Consider the following 20,051-nt stretch of genomic DNA (forward strand, 5'->3'; position numbering starts at 1 on the left):
TGCACAGCGGGCCTCTGGAGTGGCGCCTCCTCCTCCTCGCCCCGGCAGAGCGGCGGAGGCGCGGTGGGGAGAGGCGGCGGCCGCGCCGGCCCGCGCTGCACCGGGCAGAGAGGCCGGCGGGGAGCGGAAGGCAGCCCCGCACCGCGCCACGCCGCTGCCCCTCGGCCGTTCCGCCGCCGGTGGGGCGGCGATGAGGCGGCGCTAGGCAGCGTTAGCGGCGCAGGGAGGGCGGCGCGGGCCCCCGCGCGCCGGAGGAGGCCGCGGGCCGGCGGAGGTGGAGGGCGGCGGGGGCCGCGGCGGAGCCGGAGCCGGGCGGCCATGATGCAGTAAGCGCTCCCTCCCCGCGCGGCCGGGCGGGGGCCCGCGTTAGCGCCGCTCCCGCCCGCCTCCTTACATAACACGACCCGGCGGAGCGGGGCTGCGGCGGCACCACCAGCGCCATGGCGAATGACAGCGGTGGAGGCGCCGGTCAGGGCGGCCAGGGCGAGAGCGGCAGCAGCAGCGGCAGCAGTAGTAGCAGCAGTAGCGAGCGGGACCGGCAGTACTGCGAGCTGTGCGGGAAGATGGAGAACCTGCTGCGGTGCGGGCGCTGCCGCAGCTCCTTCTACTGCAGCAAGGAGCACCAGCGCCAGGACTGGAAGAAGCACAAGCTCATCTGCCGCGGCGGCGGCGCTGCGGCGGCTGGCGCGGCAGGGGGCGCTACCGAGCCCCACGGCGGGCACCCCCCGCCGCCCCGCGCCCACGGCGGGGCCGCGGCGGGCAGCGGCAGCCGGGCGGGGGTCGGGAAGGGCGCAGCGCCGCCGTCCCCGGAGGCCCCCGCCGAGGCCGCCCCGCTGACCAACAATCACGTCGCCGCCGCCGCCGCAGCTGCCGGCGGCGAGGCGGAGGCACCGGCCGCGGCCCCGTCCCCGTCGCCCTCCGGGGATGCAGTGCTGCTGTACCGGGACAAGTCGAACCTGTACCCGGGCGGCGTGCAGGCGGGGCCCGCTGGGGCCGCGCTGCGCCCCAACGGGCAGACCAAGTCGCTGGTGCCGCAGCGGCTGGCGCTGGAGTACATCGTGCCCTGCATGAACAAGCACGGCATCTGCGTGGTGGACGACTTCCTCGGCAAGGAGCTGGGCGGGCTGGTGGCCGAGGAGGTGCGGGCCCTCCACCACACCGGCCGCTTCACCGACGGGCAGCTGGTCAGCCAGAAGAGCGACTCTTCCAAGGACATTCGCGGCGACAAGATCACCTGGGTGGAGGGCAAGGAGCCGGGCTGCCAGACCATTCGGCTCCTCATGAACAGCATGGACGATCTCATCCGACACTGTAATGGAAAGCTGGGCAACTACAAAATCAACGGCAGGACGAAAGTGAGTGCGGGAGGGCGGGAGCTGGGACCCCCGATGCCCGGCCCCCCCCTGCTCCTGCTGCCAGGGGGTTGTGGCGGCGGGAGCGGGGCCGCGGAGCCGCGGAGCCGGCGCTTCCCGGCTGCGGGCGTGTGTGCGCGCACGTGTGCGGCTGTCCGGGGGGCTGCGTGCGTGTGCGCACGTCCGTCCGGCTGTCTGTCTGTCCGTGCGGGTGCCTGTGTGGGGCTGTGCTGTGCGTGTGTGCGCCCGCTGCCGCTCCGCTCCCCGGAGCCGACTCGTGCTTCCGAGTCGTGTCCAGTTCTGAGCTCCTCAAGATCAGAATGAAGCTGCTGCCTTTCTCTAGAGGGTCACAAAGATGATTAGGGGTTTGGAGCATCTCTATCATGAAGAGAGACTGCGGGAGCTGAGCCCTTTTAGTCTAGTGAAAAGAGGATAGAGGGGATCTCATTAATGTATGTAAATATCTCAGAGGTTGATGTTAAAAACACGGTGCCAGACTCTTCAGTGTTGCCCAGTGACAGGACAAGTAGCGGTGGCCGTAAACTAAAGCACAAGAAGAAGAACTTCTTGACAAGAAGAACTTCTTTACGTGTAGGGTGGCAGAGCACTGGAACAGGCTGCCCGGGGAAGTCGTGAAGTCTCTTATCTGGAAGCATTCAAAACTCGCCTGGACGCCTTCCTGTGTCACCTGCTCGAGGTGACCCTGCCTGGGCAGGAGGGTTGGACTGGATGATCTCCAGAGGTCATTTCCAACCCTAACAATTCTGTTCTCACGCCCGGTCGTGGCGGGACCCCTAGCCCCAGCGGGTTTGGGCCGCAGCCTCGGCGGGTGGGCTGCTGTCCCCTTGACCCAGAAGTCTATCCGCTAGGTGATGAGTATTGAAATGGGAGTTCTTTCGTGGTCTCCCGAAAAACGGGGTAACAGTGATCTGACGGGTTGTGGGAAGCAGGGGGCTGGCTGCGAGGTGTCCCGGCAGCGGTGCTGGCTGAGCCTGGATCCACTAGTGCATAGTGTTTTTGGGCTCTCATGAATGTGCTGGGTTTTGGTAAACCTTGGCTCAGGATGTGGCCTGCCAGGTGCAGAACTTAAAAATGTGGTCAGGAGACCGGCAACAGTGAGTGAGTGCACCGGTGGCACAATAAACCCGTGAATTACAGCGAGGCACTCTGGCAAATGGTGTTGTGGCAGGCAGTGGAATCACAGCCATTGAGCAGGGCGGCTTTGGGCAGTGTTTTTATTTTACTCTCATTAAGTCACTTTTCCACAAAAATCTTACTCTATAGCTCTATTTCAAGACCAGAGAACTAAGTAAAAATCTCCCATTGTATTAGCCTAATTTGTGATTCCCTTCCAGTCCTTTAAATAAAATTCATGCCCTTGGTAGAGAGCTAGTAATGAATATTCATCAGTATCTTTTCAGTTTAATAAAAAAAAAGAAGAGGGGTAAAGCCCCTTCAGACTTTGCTACCTCTGTTAAAGCATAAGGAAGCGAGTGAAATGGTAGGAGTCATCCTGCCGAGGTGGTTGCACTGTCACAGATGGACTGTTGTTGCTGCAGCTGCAGAATCTCAGCTGGTAGGAAGCTGCGGGAGGGAGGGAGGAAGGGAGAAACTGGAGGGCAAAAAACAGCCCTGGATTTGTTCAGGGCACGGGAAACTCCCGTGATAAAGAAAAAAGGGTGGGATTTTTTTTTTTTTCTTAATGCTGTCCTTGCATTTCTTCAGTTGAACCAGTACTGTGCTAAAACATTTAAATGGGAACGTGGTATAGAGTCCTCATAGATTCCTGCAGGATTTTTCTAAGCCAATTTCTCTTTCAGGCAGTGTTAAAGCTCTTCAAGGCTCTTCAACTTGCACTCTAAAAATATCAGTGGTTTTGCTGGATTTCAGTTTTATCCAGCAGAAAGGAATACTTACTCTGTTTTTATGAACAGTGGTATGCTTCTGTAAAGAATAGATGCCAAGGCTTTTGGAGTTGTAATCCTCAGTCAGGCCTGTAATTCCTGAACTACTGTATTTTATGTTCCTGCTTGGTTTTAGAAAGCCCTCTGTATGGGGGATCAGAACAGGTGCAGGGATCAGATCAGTAAAAGCACAATGCTTTATTCCTTGGTGGCACAGAAATGCATTACCTTGTCTTCTCATTTTCCCTTGCTTATTTCCCTGCAAAAATCAGTGCTTTTAGTGTGCAGGAAAGCTCAGTCCTCTAAAATGCCAGTAAAAGCAGAATGAAAACTGTCATTCACTCTCAAAGATTTATCTCAGAGTTGAGTAAACAGAAGGAGACGATACCCAGAGTATCACTTCAAATAACTTGTATTGTAACCATATAACTTGTAACCCATGGGTGGTGTTGGCATTGAACCTGCCCTCTCACTTCTTTGGCAAATGTCTGTTGAAATGCCCGTCAACTGTCTAGAAGCAGTGTATGAAAAAGCAAGAAGAAATGGATCTGGGGTATATATACCCTGAATCTCTTGTCTTGTAAACCTGCCTGTCAGTGAAAATCTATGTTGTGTTAATAGGATCTAATTCAAACATTTACATTCACCAGGGCCAGTCCATTAAGGCAAAGAACATGAAATAAGGTAAAATGTTGGTTGTGACTTGAGATTTTATATTTTAAAGTCTCTGATAGATGCTTTCTCTAGGTTACCAGGGCCACCTAGAACTGGTATACATAAACTGATGTGGTTCTACCTATTCCTGAGTGTCAGCAAATTACTCTCCAGCCTGAAAGATATCTATACAGCACTAGTTATAAACTAGCCAGGTAACTTTGAGATGTGTGGAGACAGCAGCAAGTATAAGAGAATGGCTAACTAATTTTGTTTTAGAGTGGCTAACTATTTACTCATCTTGGAAGTCCTGACTTACTGCATTCCTTGCTTTTGTTCTTTCTTTCCAGACTCTGCTTCCTTCTTTTCTTTAGCAGACAGTGGCACATACTTGCATATTTGAGCTCTTGTCTTTCTCCTACTTCCTGTTATTTTCTAGTTTTTACTTCTTTCATCTTTTCATAAATTCTCTTTTTTTTCCTTGATCTTATCAGTTGCCACATTTGTACATGCATGTATTTCTGTTTCTTGCCTGTCCTGTTCTTACATGACTAGTGGAGGTAAAAGCCTGCTCATCAAAATCGGGGAAAGAAATCATCCTAAATCTCACCCAGGTGAGATGTTTTTTCCTCCTTTCCCATATGGAGCATGAAGAAGGGGTTAAGGGTAGCAGCAGGTTTATGATTTTTTTTTGTTAGCTTTCTCTTTCCCCTGTTGTGGACTCTGCTGATCTGAGGCATACATCCTTTACTGGTCCTGGAGTAATACTGCGACTTCCCAGTTGTGGACTGGGTTCCTAGTAATCATATAACCAGACACGTGATCCATCAGCTATTCTGCTTTCTGCTCACCATTACACCCAGTACCAGCCCTCTCTTAAGCCCTACCCTCTGCCTTTTGTTAGAAGGACATTAAAATAGACAGTTTGACAGGCCGTCTTGCATCCCTTTAGTTTTTCTTTCATTCCTACTTCTAGAAACCTGTCAGGAGACTAATCCTGTTCATATTGCTGCATTTTAATGCTCTCCTCTCTCTAGTAGTAGGCTAGTGGCAACCCACTGCTTCTCAGCCACCTGTAGCTTAAAAAATTGTTTTACTTGTTACATATCATGCAAACTTTCTTTTCTGCATTTTCTGGCAATTGCTAATCTCTTACTCTGGAGATCCTGGAGTTTTCTGAAGACCTAGGGGACTCTGGGTTCAGACTAGTCCGACTGTGCCCTATTAAATTAGATTCTTTCAAAGTTAGTAATGCTTCTTTAGAAAGTAATTCTCCAAGAGTGAGTGGGTTTCTCATACCCTGCGGTTAGCTTTTTTATAAACTGGACAGAAGAGGCTCTCTACTCTTGACACTTGCAGCTTTTCTACAAACATGTTGGATTAATGTTACCAAGGAAAATTAAGATTTATGGGTGTTCTTTCCACTATATCTTATTCTACAAAATATAACTTTAAGCATGTGTGGCAATAAGAAGACAAATGAAAAATAAGAGGGAATAAGAACTTGGCAACCAAGCAGGTACTGGAAAGTGATGATGATACCAAAACTCTGGTAGAAGAAAGGAGAGGGATCACAGGGGCAGGTGTGCAGCTGGGGTAAGTCCTCCTCTTGTTGAAGGACCCAAGAGCTGTGACTGGAGATCTGGGATTAGGAATGTCTGTAAAGTGGGAGGCTTTCCTTCAGTTTGCCTGTGTCATGTGTGATTACATTGATCCTCCTGTATCATTCTGGAGATCATTTCACTATCACACCTTGAATTTATTTCTTGGTAGAAAACTTACTGATCTGATTGGTTCCTAGTGAATGACCTCATGTACAGCTTGGAATTTGCCACTGAATTGTGGGAAAATGTGGGTAGGTCTCTCCGTCTCCAGTACTCGCTTGTGTTGCTTCACCTTGATACAGAATATGACCAGTGCTTGTCCTTATCTGTTGGTTGTTTCCCTGACAGCAGCTTCTGTTGGTGATGTTGTTTTCTTGTAGATGAGTTTGCTGTCTTCGAAGGATTGTGTGGTGATCCGTGGATACACAACAGCCCACACACCATTCTTAAATCCCTGTTAGAGTAGAGCCCTGACATGTGAGGACTATAGTTTTGATTTGCTATTCCTCATGTACAAGCCTTTTGGGTCCCAGATGAAGCAGATGATCAGGGGAGTGACTGGGGTTATTCCTGCAAATGATCATTTGATGGAGAAGCATAGCAGCATCCAGAAAATACTCTTGTTCACAGCCAACTTTAGAATTGCTGAGATTCTGACAGGTTCTCCTACTAGAGAAAATTAGATGTGCTGGTTTCTGAGGGGCAGCTGTGTGGTGACCGCAACTTTGAAGTGTGGTATGAATTCCAAGGGTGGGGTGCACCACCTGTGACTGCTAGGACTTCTCCACACCCTTGTGTGTTAGGCTGTAGTTCAATGAACATTCTGGGCTGGCAGTGCTGGAGGAGTATTCATTCTTCTTTGCCAGCACAAGTATTTACATGGCCATCCTGTGAACTGGTTTTGGGGAACTGATCCATCTGAAAAATAAACTGGCAAAAGAAGTGCTCCTGGTTCAGTGTTCGGATGTTTGTGCTGGCACAGAGGACTGGCAGATGGTGAGACTTTCTTTCAGCAGCAATGTAAATTTATGCCAGTTTAAAGTGTTTGCCAAACTACAGCCTTAGTTTAGCACTTGAGTCTGATTCTCCCAAATTTTGCCCTTGAAAATTTAAACATAGTTTAAGAAATCTTCACTAGCTATGTAATTTTTTTCTTTCTTTTTTTGCTCTTACGTGCTCAGTGTGAGGCTCAGTTCTTGCCATCAGAAACACATACTTCTGTCCTCCAAGAATCTTTCTTACAACAATTTTATACAGAAACTTTGCTCATCTACCCACCAGGTGATCCCACATAACATGTACAGTGGAACATGTATCTTCTCCAAATGAAAACTGATTTTCACACACTCCTAGCTTCAAAATCAATCTTCTCTTAAGCTTATTGGCTGTTCCTATCCCTTATTCTAGAGTTTTATTAGCATCAAAGATGTTCTTGACCTCTGTTTCAAGAGAGCTGGATTCATGTCATCTGCCATGAACAGTGTGCTGCAGCTTGCTTCTGTTTGCTGCTGTTGAGGAGGGTCCCTGCTCAGCCCCATCCCCTTATGCCAGCTCTAGTGCTTGTTTTTCTTGCTTTTCCAAGCCATTTTTGACTGTAACTAGAGTTCACATTTTGTAGTTGTTACTGTTCTGGAGATAAGGAACCTGTGGCATTATAGTTTGTACTCATCAGTGATTTTGGTACACTATGGATAATTAATTTTTTCCTGCCAGTGATATTAATGATTTTTTGACTATGTTGCTTCTTTGATGTTCTATGCTGTCTCTTCTGCAAGGATTGGGCTCATTTAATACTGCCTAAAAATTAAGTGGGATGCTTCTCATCATAGCTGTACAGCTTGAGAGGAAGAGCTGTCTTCCCTTCCCTGTGGCCTCTTGGACTGAAATGCTTTGCAGGTGATGTCCTGCCAAGTCATAGGACTGTCTGAACGGCAGTTCTCAGATCCCTGGGTTAGTTGTATCAGTAACCTTGACTGGTTGTTGAGAGATGTTTTCCTTTTTGTCTAAATGGTGCTTAATTTCTGATTAGGCTGCTAGCTATTTCCTGAAAAAATAAATTTACAGCATATTATTTTCTTCTGTGATATTTACCATGTTCATTTGATTTGTAATTCAGTTGGATAGCCTGTCTTGATTCATATCTGATGGCTCATGGCTAAAACAGGCTAGGTTGCTATTGGAATTTTGCAGGATGCTGTCTTTCTGGTTGCTTCTGTGTTGTTCTGTACTGTTCTGCTAGTACATATGTTTGTATGTCTAGGTATGTACATAGTGTACTTGCAATTTAAAGGAAGGCTTTCTCCTGCAGCAGAAAGGAAACTTTTTTTTAAAAGGGAAACAGATACTCTATATCAAGCAAAAATTTCTTCTTGCCTATCCAGAATAGTTTGTCTTTAGACTCCTTAGAGAGCTCTTGTACAAAGACAGCACTTTTTTCAGTTCTAAAATTAATTTTGGGACTGGTGTGAGTGGATTGGTTAGTGAAGTCTTCAGCAGGACACTCGTGGGGCTCCCTAGCTCTTGTGCTGCTGTATTTTGTTACTTTTCAGTGGGGGAGTGACTGCAGACAATGCAAGGACTGTACAAGTGTTTTTTGGAAATCAGCATACTCAGATTATATAAATTCAAGTTCTTTATTCATTGGCATGTTTTTTACACTTCACTAAGAAAACAGTATTTTGAAAGCAGTATTTTTAATGAATAAAACAGTAGAGTTATTTGACTTTGCAGTTACTACTGAGTGAAATAATCATTATTTATTATATCCTTTTTGTCTTCTGCATTTGTGACTTCCTTAGACTCTTCAGAAGGAGCACTAACGCTAGTCTTTGAGGAATTTTGAAAAAGTAATTTGCTGCTGATTAAATCCTTGTAAACTCTTTTTAGTTTCTGAAGGTTGTTGGTTAAGATGGGTGGTCAGGCATATTTCCAGTGCAGGCTTGTGCCAGAATTAGCTGGTAAGTGGCAGTCGTAAGCTTCAGGTCAAAATCCACTCACTGTTCCAGGGCAGCGTCTGTCAAAAATAGAGCAATGCTTTTATGCACGTAACAGCTGCTTACACTTGAAGACTTTCTTGTTCTTTGGTATTTAACTTAAAACTGCTTAAGAGTATTTCTGTTAGCACATGGTGTTATAAATAGGAATCGGGTAGAAGTGTGCGTGCCTGCATGTCTGTGCAGAGGTTTTGTGTGGAGGTAGGGTTGTTATCAATATGTTGTGTGTGTAGTGCTCTGAAAAGAGATGAAGTCCATACCTGTAGGGTAACTAATGCGGTCTAAAGAGAAAGGTTATTTAATACTCAAGGATTAATTTTGCACATTAATTTAGGCTCAGACCAGCTTAGAGCACATAGTTTTATCATGAAGGCATTCTGCAATGTAGAAATTATGTACAACTTCGAGGAGATGCTGCTGTGTCACCTCAAAGTGTTGTGGTGAGAGCAGAGTCTGAGACTGCCTTGCTTTGTTTCAGCAAAAACAAACATGATGTTGAAAATGATACAAAGGTGAATGCAGTGAGAGAGGTGGTTTTTTTTTTTTTTTGGTCGTAGCAGGGTGGAGGAATCACATTGACTGTCAAGTTAAAAAATGCACTAAATGCTGAAGACATTAGGGCCTTATTTGTATTTGTTTGATTTGGTTTATTTTTCCTGGGTTTTGTTTGTTTTGTTTAATTTGTCTTTTTGTATGAAGATATTTTAAATCCACTTCCAGGAAGAGCTTGTATTATCAATTCACATCAATTTATTCCATTGATGGCTTGAAATTCTTGGTGAGGTAGCAGAGGCTATAGGATTCTCTGCTGGGCATAGTCTTTCTGTGGTTTGCTGCCCTTTTGGTTTGCCAGGGTCTGTTATCTTCCTCCTTGAGTAAGTCGGACAGCTGCATTTATATAGTTTATAACAGTCTTGAAGTTACCAGTCAAATGAAATAAAAAAGTTTCAATAGTCGTTTAGCCTGACGGTTGTGATAATATGGAATTTAAATTGCTATGGATTAAAAATTTATCCCAACTTTGAGGTAGCAATCCTCATATGTTTAAGTTCTCTGTATTGTGAAAAAGTCCAGGGATGCAACATGTGTAAGGTTTCCAAAGTAGTTTGTCACTGGTTAATAACATATCTCTTTTGTTGCTGCTCTCCGTCCTGTTCAAGCATCTGTTCAAGTAGCTAAACCTTGCCCTGGATGCCAAGATCTTTCAACAGCTTCTGCTGTATTAGAACAGTGTGTGGTCTGTTCTCTGCTGAAGGCATTGGGCCCTTCCAGTTTCAGTGGTTGCTCCATTGTTGTTCAGGCAGCTGGCATGCAGCCTTACTGCTGTGAGAAAGGAGACTGTGGCCAGTTGATAAGGGCATCTTAAACTGACTCCTTTTCAGCTGGCATACTGGATGATGCCCAGTGAAATAGATGCTGGCTGAATTATACCTCTGTTTGGCTTAACCTTATTTGTGTGTGCTTTAGCTGCTCTATGACAGTGCATCAGCCAGGCAGTAGCATTGTTCATCGTGGTGGATTTGGTCTTTCAGGTCATACAGGGAGATGCTGAGAGAGTGGGGCTGTTTATGTGGCAGAGGAGGAGGTGTGGGGGGGCCATACCAGTGTGTACAGATGCTTGAGAGGAGGAGGGAAGGAGAGGGAGCCAGAATTTTGGCAGCAGTGCTCAGTGGCAAGGCAGTGGGTGAGCTGAGATGCAAGAAATTCCATTGAAATGAAATAAATGCTTTTTCCATTGTGATGAACCAAGAAGCAGGTTCCTACAGAGGTTGTGGAGTGTTCATCCTTGGAGATACTCAAAACCTGATCACTGGTCACCCAGCCTGCTGTGAGTGACCCACCTCTCAGCAGTAGGCTGGACCATGTGATCTCCAGAGGTGACTGCCAACCTCAGCACTCCCATTAAAAAAAATACTGCAGTTTAAAATGGAAAAGATACAAAAGAAGCCAAATTTTGCAATCTCTTAAAATATTTTTTCAGCAATGGCACTATCAGTATAAGTCTCATTCAGTTGTTGCATCTCTGAATGAAGTTACCAGGAGTCTGTCTTCCTGCTAATGTCATTTGCTCCCTAAAGGATCATTGTGGTCAAATATGCCAGTAATGTAACTGTTTGAAATATTCCTGCCGTGGATCCCTTTTGGTCATCCAGGTGGTCACTTTTACTGCGTTTGTGCTGCTGCCTCTTTCCTGTTTTCTCCCAAGTTGCCTGCTTCTCCATTCACATGTGCATGTGCTCATAGCACAGGCCTTTCCTAGCAAAGCTTACTAGTACAAAGCATGTGTACAGTCCACAAGACTGGTTTAAGCAAACATTTAAGAAATGAAAGTCAATTACCTGTAGGGAATTCATACTTTCTCTCCAAAATTATTTTAAAGTTGCATATGATCTTGAGTCCACTTCTATACTGAGAGGGCATAGTGCAGCTGCATAGTTATCCTTTTTGTGCAAGACAGACATAAAAATGAAATATGGTGTTTCAAAGCCACAAACTACCAAAAGTGCTCTTACTTTTAATATTTCACATATTTTTACTTTTTTTTTATTTGTAACAAACATCTGACCAAATATTATTTTTGGCACATTTCAGTTTTATTTTACTTATGAAAAATTCCACCCACTCCATGTTAAAAAGAAAAGTGTGGGTAGGGAACATTTGAACTCATAAGAGTCAGGCTTATGTATTTTGCCAGGCTGTTGAATAAATAAAAAACCTGCAGCTCTCAAGTTACAATCCTTACTTCTTCCATCTACTTTCTAGTAATTTTCTTTCGTCTGTATTCCCCGCACAAACTTGCTGCTCCTGCCCACTTCCATCCTGCCTGTGCTCCCCTGGGGACCTTGTTCTGCAGTGGTGTGTTCCTTTCCTGTTGCAGTAGGGGGGGAGGGAGGAGGAGGAGCAGGTGCTGGGAGAGGCTGGCTGCCCCGGCAGGGTGCAGAGGACGAGGCTTGCCTCAGTTGCTGCTCCCTGCCAGGTACAGCGGTTCCAGGCACCCCGTCAATGGCCTGTCCTCCTCGAGGACTGTGTTAGAGAGATAAGAGCCGTGTGCCTCTCGGTCAATGGCCTGTCCTCCTCGAGGACTGTGTTAGAGAGATAGGAGCCGTGTGCCTCTCGGGAGGTGTCAGCTTGGCCATCCCTACCATATATCTAGTGGTAAATTGAAGCCAGATGGAGTTGTGTTCATCTGGAGTGACCTTCTGTATGAACTAGATGCTAGGCCATGAATTGTAGGTTAAAGCTAAGTGGTTTTGAGGACAACCCAGTCTTACTATAAAGTAAGATTTATAGTAAAATTTAAAGCCATTTGTTCATATTGTTCAGATGCTGAAGACCCACTCTGCTCAAATCTTACACTTTTTGCATTCTGCCTATTTTGGTTTAGGTTCAGCAGGCTGCCTTCTTGTGTTTGCTGAGTGGGAGTTCTCCCTTATCAAATGTCTGTTTCACACAAGTATTTGCCATCTATGTTTATACTATTATGTAGTTGTTGTAAATAATCAGTAATTACTCTGTATATAAAGCTTCAAAGTGTATATAAAATGATGTTCTCATATACCACCTACCTCTGGCAATCCAGGAGCTCTGAGACAGAGGTTGTATCTAGACTGCTGCCTGTAATACGTGCAGATGGATGGACACATTTGCCATCAATTTTTGTAATCTTGTTTTAAAAGCCATTTGTACTTTTGGCCTCTGCAACATCCTGTAACAGCGAGTTCTGCAGTTTGATTAGATGGAAAAGGAACTTCCCTTTGTTTAAAACCCACTGATGGTGATTTTAGTGTCTCCTAGACTGTATTGTGAAAACTCACTTCCCAGTAGTTTTACTTGTCATAGTCTTTTAAAAAGTCTGGCATTTGCTTCCATGCATATTTTTCCTAAATTGAAGAATTGTAGTCTTTTTTGTGTTTATCCAATGGGTACTGTTTCATTATTCTAGTTATTCCTGCTGCACTTCTGTGCAGGCTTTTCTGGTTATGTTGATCAAGGTAAGGCAAGCAGAAGCACAGTATTTAATGTACAAATATATCCTGATTTTGTATGCTGGCAAGGATGATGAATTCTCTGTTGCCTTTCCTTGTTCAGTGATTTATGACACTTTAGTTGCTTCCTCTGCTGTGCTGACATGAAGTTCTTGGGAGAACAGCCTGTATTTACTGATTTTTTTTTTTTCTGAAGTGATAGTATCCAATTTAGAAGACATCACTGTATAAGAAAGCATTTTTTCCCCCTAAGGGGTACTTCTTCACACTTTCCTGAATTTCACTTCCCATTTTCTTGTTTAGGCAGTTGGTATTGTTTTACACACCTCCACTGTGCCCTTCTGCAGCCAGAGCTGGGAGGGACTACAGCATATTTAGGTATTGCAGGTAAACACCATTCCTCTGCTCCCTCAGCCCTGTTTCCCAGGTCATACAGAAATAGTACAGGTCCTCTGGGAATCCTTCTGGTAACACCTCATTTGTCACTAAAAGGACGTTGGTTTACTGTAGTGAAGTTGCAACTGGAATTTACTATTTTATTGGTCTTTCCTTTGCCTGTTCCATTATTAGAAAATGCCTTGGAAGTAAGATCCATGGTTCAAGTGCTTTATATTAAAAAATGTTAAATGTTTGCATTAAAATTAATGGGTTGAGTAAATTTGCATTATATCTCTTCTGTAGCTTGGACAAAATGACATGTAATGGCTTTTGAAGGCCTCCTAACACCTGGCACAGACTCAAGAACAACACAGGAGTTCCTATACTGGAGTCCTTACTTTGTCATTTTCCTTAGTGAAAATAGAAAATGGGAGTTGTCTCACTCATGAGCCAAGGCTATGCCAAAATTATATTGTAAGAGGTAATAAGATAAACATACATTATTTTTACCTGTTTAGTCCTATAGCTTTATAAAGGACCTTGCAAACATGGAAAATAATATTCCACTGCAGGACATGAAATGTAGATGAAGATACTATCAGCTAGCTTTATTTTCAGTTTAATTGTCTCATATAGCAACATGAATTTTGTAGATTTCTAGTTTTCACTGTGTCTTTTACTCTTTCTACACTCACATCCTGCTACTTTGAAGGAACACACCCACTGAAAGACAAAGCTAGTAATAAATGATGCTTCCTCACCATTGAGACTTTGAGTTCTGCAATTCAACTTAGAATAGCTCCATATTAAAACCCCAGAGAAAACTTGCCTTTGAAGAGCAAAAATTCCAATGCACCCCCCCCGCCTTCCTCCCTGCCCCCCCCCACCCCTTCCCTTTGGGAGCAGCTTTCTGGAGAGAGTGATGGAATTCTTCAGGGGCTCAGTAGGGAACAGAATTTGCCAGTGATAGGAAGATGTAGTCCCTTTGAGAATTTTTTTTCCTTTGGAAGATCTGTTACACTTTTTTTTCATCATCTAGCCTTCATTTTTAAGGAATAGTTATTTTGGTTTGGGAATCCTTAATTAAGGGTTGTCTTTACAGAGGAAGTAAATTCTTGTTTTCTGGAGTAACTCTCAGTTATCTTCATGGTAGCTATATCACATTGCTTTTATTGATCCTGGAAATAAAATATATTGATCTTTTTGCTGATTTGTATGTGCTGCAAGTGGGGGGGATAAATTGATCAATAGGCTTGAGGGCAGAGCAGGCATTCAGAGAGGGAAGTAGCTTTTTGTAAGGCCACTTCACGTAAACATTTTATCTGGAGTACAAGTGATGTGAGCAGCCTTCTGCATGCAGTGGGTGGATATTAGCACGGTGCTGTGCATGGAGCAGCAGCTTTTTTCTTATCTTTGGTTGCAAATCTCTGCTGAGAGTAACCTCCAATGTCCAAGATGTTTTGTGGTGTGGTTCATTAAGGGGCTGGAAGACACCCAAAAACAATTACAGCTGAGGCCTGCTGAGGTATCTCACTCGTTAGTGCTTGCAGCTTGATTTCATGGGGTTAGTAGCAGGGTAATTGCAATTAAAACCCATGCTGTGGAGGTTGCTCCCTTCGTTACTGCAGCACAGGGTGGCAAGTGCATCCACTGTCCACAGGTCCTTGCCCACTCCTCCTCTTCCTCCCTGTTTTTCCCTACAGCCTTTCTCTGGCTTCAGAATCAGCTTTCCTCTTCTTGGTTGCCAATCTCCAAACAAGTGTGGCTTGGAGAGAATACAAAAAAAGTTTTGGGATCTGCAGTGTCTTTAGTATAAAGATACAGGGCCCTTTACTACACGTCGTAGAAATTAGTAAATCAGTTGGCTGCCCACAGATAATTTCTTTAACCGCAGTCTCCTGTTTAGAAACTGCTACCCAGTGTTAGTGTGCAATACTAGATACAAGTTTTAGGACATGTGTTGTTTATTTTCAACAATTATGTAGACAATTTATTTTAAAATACAGTCTCTGCCTGAAAGACTATTTCTGCCAATCCTGTAATCTGAAATTATTGCTTGCTGACTTGAACGGGAAGTTGACTATATAGAAATCTGGAATCTAAGATTTTTAGAATTGGCTGCTGTTCTGCTTCTTGCTCAGTTCTTGTGATACTTGGTGTTACTTTCGCCTTTTCAATAATGCAGACTTTTGTCCATGTCCTCCCGCTGTCTATTTTCTTCCTTTTCCTTTCATTTCACTGTACATTCTGTCCATCAGTAATTTCCACTGCTGTTGCTTGAGTTGATGATGAATTCATACCTTGGGTATGAGTTGTTTTGGGTCATTTGCAGACTGAGGCAAACACTTTGTCATTCATTATGCACTTGCCTCTTTTTTTTTCTTCTTTTCTTTAATTGGCACAACGTTAAACTGGGAACAGGCTTTACTTAAGCTCTGCAGATCTTGCATGTAGGTTGCATAAATATGTGCTGTGGAACAGTCCTCTTGGTCTGACGTGACACCTCTGATCTAGGCTACTGTTGCTAATCCCCACAATCATTCCCCAGTGAGTACTGTAGATTGCAAAGACCTAGCTGTCCTTTGGTTTACCAGGAAAGTTTCTGCTGATTGGGTTTTTAGGGACATACAGATAAACCCTTCTGCAGAAACACAAAAAAAAAGGATGTGTGCATATCCTGTCTTGAAATCCATTATTTCTATATGGGGTGTGAAATAGTGTATTTCTCTTTCTTACTAAATACAGTGCTTATAAGAAGGTTTAAGAGTATGTGTGTGCTCGCTGCATGCTAACACAGCTGATGTTGATATATTTGACTTTCAGTGCGAGCATTTGAGGGGAGAGGTCCTGCTTCTGTGTTCTTCTGAATGCCTTGGATGGTATGGGGGAAAAAGTTTCAGTGACAAGTTGTTAAAGGGAAGCTTTCTTGTTACTGTCAGGTTTTGTATACCATGGCTTTTTTGCTTACATCACCACTTTGTGTGGAGTTTGTATTCTGTCACTTTCTGATTTTTAGAGTGGGAAATTTGGAGTTTGAGGTCAGCATGTAACATCTAACCACAATACTTGTTGAGTTACAGTCAGTCATAACCAATTTGATTGACAGGAGTCGTGTCATTTAACATTAACAGGCTTTTTAGTTGTTGTTCACAGGAAAGGACTGATCTGTGGAGAAGCCTACTTGCCTTTTAAGAAGGGTGAATAATTATTTTATATATATATATATATATATGTAAATACTAATAAATACAATTTTTGTTGTTGAAATAGTGGCAAAGATGCAAAGAGGTAGCTTTTTTCATTGGGTTGGTTTTCTTCATAGCAGCTTCCTAATGCCATGTATAAACAGACTTGGAACAAACCAGATGGGTCTGTTTTAACCAATTTATAGTTGATAATGCAGCATGTTCTATTTTTTCCAAGGCATGAGAGTGATGTGTTTTTCCATCACACTGGTCTCCGTGGCCAGTGGTTATGATTGATGGGGAGACTGGGAAAAAAACCTGTTGAAGCAGCACCAAGGAGCTCTGCAGGAGGTCCTAACCTAGAAATGACCTTGTTGATGCCATGAACATAAAGTCACTATATGGTCAGTTGAACTGGCATTTCAGAAGACAGTGGGGCTTTTGTATCATCCAGACAAGCACAGACAGTTTCCTCAGGTGTTTTTTCCTCCCTGGAATCAGAGTTGGGTACGTTCAGATCTTTCTTGTGCTCACAAGGCCACATGCTCCTAGAGCAAATACATTGCATTCCTGAGCCACTCTCCTCCAAGAGTTCCACTGAGCCAGTGCAGCCTCCCTGTGTGCAGCAGAATGCCTCCTTAACCTGAAATGACACGGCTGGCTCTGCGGGGACATACAGAGAAGGGGTGGGTTGGGGAGTCACTTTTCTGACTTGGCATGCCAACATCAGCAGTCCTGCTCCTGGTGTTTATGTTCAGCCTGTAGTGCTGCATGGCTTCAGCTGTTCCTCGAGGCTTTGCCCAAGACTGGTGGGAACTGAGACAGCTGGAATGCCAGAAGATTTGCTTATTGTCTATATACATTTGAACTGGATACACTGGGTGATCTGGTTAAAACAACAAAACCTCTAAGTGTTGTTTATACCAGCTGGAAAAGAGGCCCTATTACAGGACTGTGGTGGGATTGTAAAGAAAAACTTGGAGGGAGACAGTTTATGTGTGAAAGCCCATAAAAAGTAGCCTGGGCAGTGTCAGCATTTCTTGCATTCAAATTGTAGGTGGCTTGAAAGCATATTACAGGCTACTCATTACTGTTTGGCTTTAAACCTTAGTCAGACTTCTGTGCAGTACTAATATAAATCTGTCCATAAATAAAAGACTAATAGCATTTCAGTGTATAGTTACTTCTTTTTATGTAATATATAAATAATTACAAAGGATTATCTGGACTCTAATAGTAGTAGTGAATGCTATAGCATATAATGTGAAGTTTGGGCATGCTGAGTCATGTATGTCTCCTTGAAAATAGCCTTAAAAGGTGTTTTAAAATCATTCTCCTTGGCTTACTGTTTATGATGGTAAATTTTTCTATGGGTAAAATCTAGAGGTGGTACCTGAGGCCTAGATTTGGAAATTTTACTGCATCTACATGAACATTGACTAAACTTTAGGAACTTGCACTGCAAATATTTCCAAGTATCTGACTAAACACAACACTAAACCCACAATCCTGTTCCCATGCAGTTGCACAATGTTCAAATTTATATAAAGATACCTTTCCTACAGCCTAAATTTTGGTTATGTGGCTATTTTGTTCCCTAAAACAGAAACAAAATTGCAGTTTAAAGTAAGAAATGAATCTCCCTCCTAGCAGTTAGCAAAATGATTGTGTATGGTTTATCTTCTAGGGGAAGGATATTCTAGGCTTCTCAGTATGTATAGTTTTGAAGAAAGAAACACAGAGATGATGAGTGACATTCTTCAAATGGCAAATTTCTCAGCCATTTACTTTCACAGATAATACAGTAAGGTTTGGTTTTAAAAGAAAACCAAAAGCAACCACCTCTTGCCCACCCTTAATCTTTAGTGTTTCTTCTTTCCCAGCCTCTCCTGGTGCTAAGAAGTCCCCAGGCTTAATGTTTGGGCTAATGTATATGCTTTATTTTAAAAAAAGAAAAAAAATCCATTGATAATACTAATAACCTAAAAATAGGTAGCCATGCTTTTTTGTGTGTGACATTGGTGTGCCTGCTGATGTCATGTGGTTGGCTCTGGAAATCTGGTGTGCACAAAGTGCTGTCAGAATACATTTTAAGTGATGTAGCTGAATGAGACTTAACTTCATACTGTTTTAGTGCACTGTTGTAATTTGCTTTAATGTTATTTTTAGTTCCTAAAGATGTTGCTGCTCTGTGCCCTTCTTGAATGGGTAGTGATGAAACTAGGAAGTTGAGTAGTCTTTTGCAGAGCAGAAAGCTTTGCCCCATCTTGGAGAAAAAAGTTTCAAAGTACTTATTTTCTAAATGGTTTTATTAATTTCAAAGCAATTATGGTGTTAAATTAAAAACAGACTCTTAAAATCTGTGTTGACTGACTTACTTCTCCATCAAATTTTTATACAGTGCCAAAACAGTGAGTCATGAGTCTGCTTCTCTTGAAGGGAATGAGGAGTTAGCCATGGAGGCCTGCCAATTCTACAAACATATTTAACATTATTCAATTGTTTGAATTTGAAATGTATTGGTCAACTTATTTAATCATACTGTAGATAGATTTAGACTGACACAAATCAAAGTATGCTTTAGACCCTTCCTAGCTGCAAAGCCAAGTGTTGTGTTTGCTCCTCGGCTTTTAAGAAGAGAGAACTTTCTGTCTCTGGTGACGGTGCTTTCATCTACTTTCTTTGGGAAACCTGAATTAAGTATATGTAGGAGATTTCTTTGTTCATGTGTTCTTTGTTGTTGACTTTTTTTTTTAAGTTTTCAGTGGACTTTGATATCAAAACTATCAGATTGTGTTATGTTGAACCTTAGGGGAGAGAGCTAATACTGCTTTGAAGCACTGACATGTCTTGGATGTGCTTATAGAAAATTTTTTTTTTTTACTTTTTTTTTTTTCTTTATGGAATGCAGGTGGTTTAGATTTGAAGACATTGTGTGTATTCAGAGATGTTAGATAAACTTTATTCTTTTTTTACTATTACTCTATTTTCAGTGCACAGCTCTGTGTACTTCTTTAGATTTGAACTCCCATTTTATTTTTGTGATAAACAGACTAAGTTAATGGAAACTAGGGCTTCATAAGATTGAAGGACTGCAGGTGTATTTGCAGTGCTTTCACTGACTCAATTTTAAACCAGCACCTTTTTGTTAAACTGGCGCAATTTTGAGAACAGATATGTCCCACCAAACCTGGCTAGCAGCCTGGAAAATGCCACTGTGTTGTGTTACAGAAGTACAATCTTTTTCCTTGCCATTTGTAAGTTCACTGTCCTCTCTTTGCTTTTGGAGATTTGAGACTTGCAGGTTTACAAGCTGAGATATAGGAGAGCAGAAAAGCTCATTAATGTTTAAGCGCTTTTATCTCAGTTTAGTAGGGTTGAGAGCTGCAGAACATCAGCTGGGAAGTGTTTTAGATCTTCCTGTTGTGTCTGTCTTTAGCACTGGTTTCAGTTGCTCCTGGGTTCACCTTTGGAGATGTGTTTCCCCAGTTGCTGTGCTCTCCTCAGGGCTCAGTCAAAGCCTTCGTGCAAGGAACGTGCCTTCTACTTTCTGTCTCCATGTTGAGAATCAATACTGTTTCTCCCTGGCCAATGCTTCTTGCTTGATAGTTTCATAAGAGCTTCTCTATCCTATTTCTTATTTGTTAGATGTATTCATCAAAGCCTAAGCACATCCCACGTGCACAGTAATTTCCTGAATATCCGACTTCAGCCACTGCAGCTCTGTGTTTTTTCCTGTGCCATGTGTAAGAACTGATGAATCATCTAGACTTGTATGCACATTTCTTCAGCATTTCAGGAACTGAAGAGCATTTCTTGGAGCCTATGGGCATGCATGGGTTAAAGGAATGAGACTTGAAAATGAAGTTTGTGTTGTTGAAGTTTGTGTTGCTGTTGAGCGCAATTAGAATTGAATGGTAAAGGGAGAGTACCAAACTAGATGTTGCTACCTGAGCTGGTTTTTACAAGCTGTTTGGATCCAAACTTCATGTGGC

The 20,051-nt window shown here is 43.5% G+C and overlaps 1 protein-coding gene across 1 annotated transcript in view; it reads left to right on the forward strand.

Annotated features, from left to right (window-relative positions):
• Positions 1–297: 297 nt before the first annotated feature.
• EGLN1 (egl-9 family hypoxia inducible factor 1) overlaps positions 298–20,051 on the forward strand; it is a 34,158-nt gene continuing 14,404 nt past the window's right edge. The window contains exon 1 of the mRNA XM_021527127.3: positions 298–1,355. Coding sequence (XP_021382802.1) covers positions 441–1,355 — 915 coding nt within the window. The 5' untranslated portion in view covers positions 298–440. The remainder of the gene's footprint in view (positions 1,356–20,051) is intronic.

Source organism: Lonchura striata, chromosome 3 (genome assembly GCF_050655825.1).
Source record: "Lonchura striata isolate lonStrDom1 chromosome 3, ASM5065582v1, whole genome shotgun sequence".
Taxonomy (NCBI): domain Eukaryota; kingdom Metazoa; phylum Chordata; class Aves; order Passeriformes; family Estrildidae; genus Lonchura; species Lonchura striata.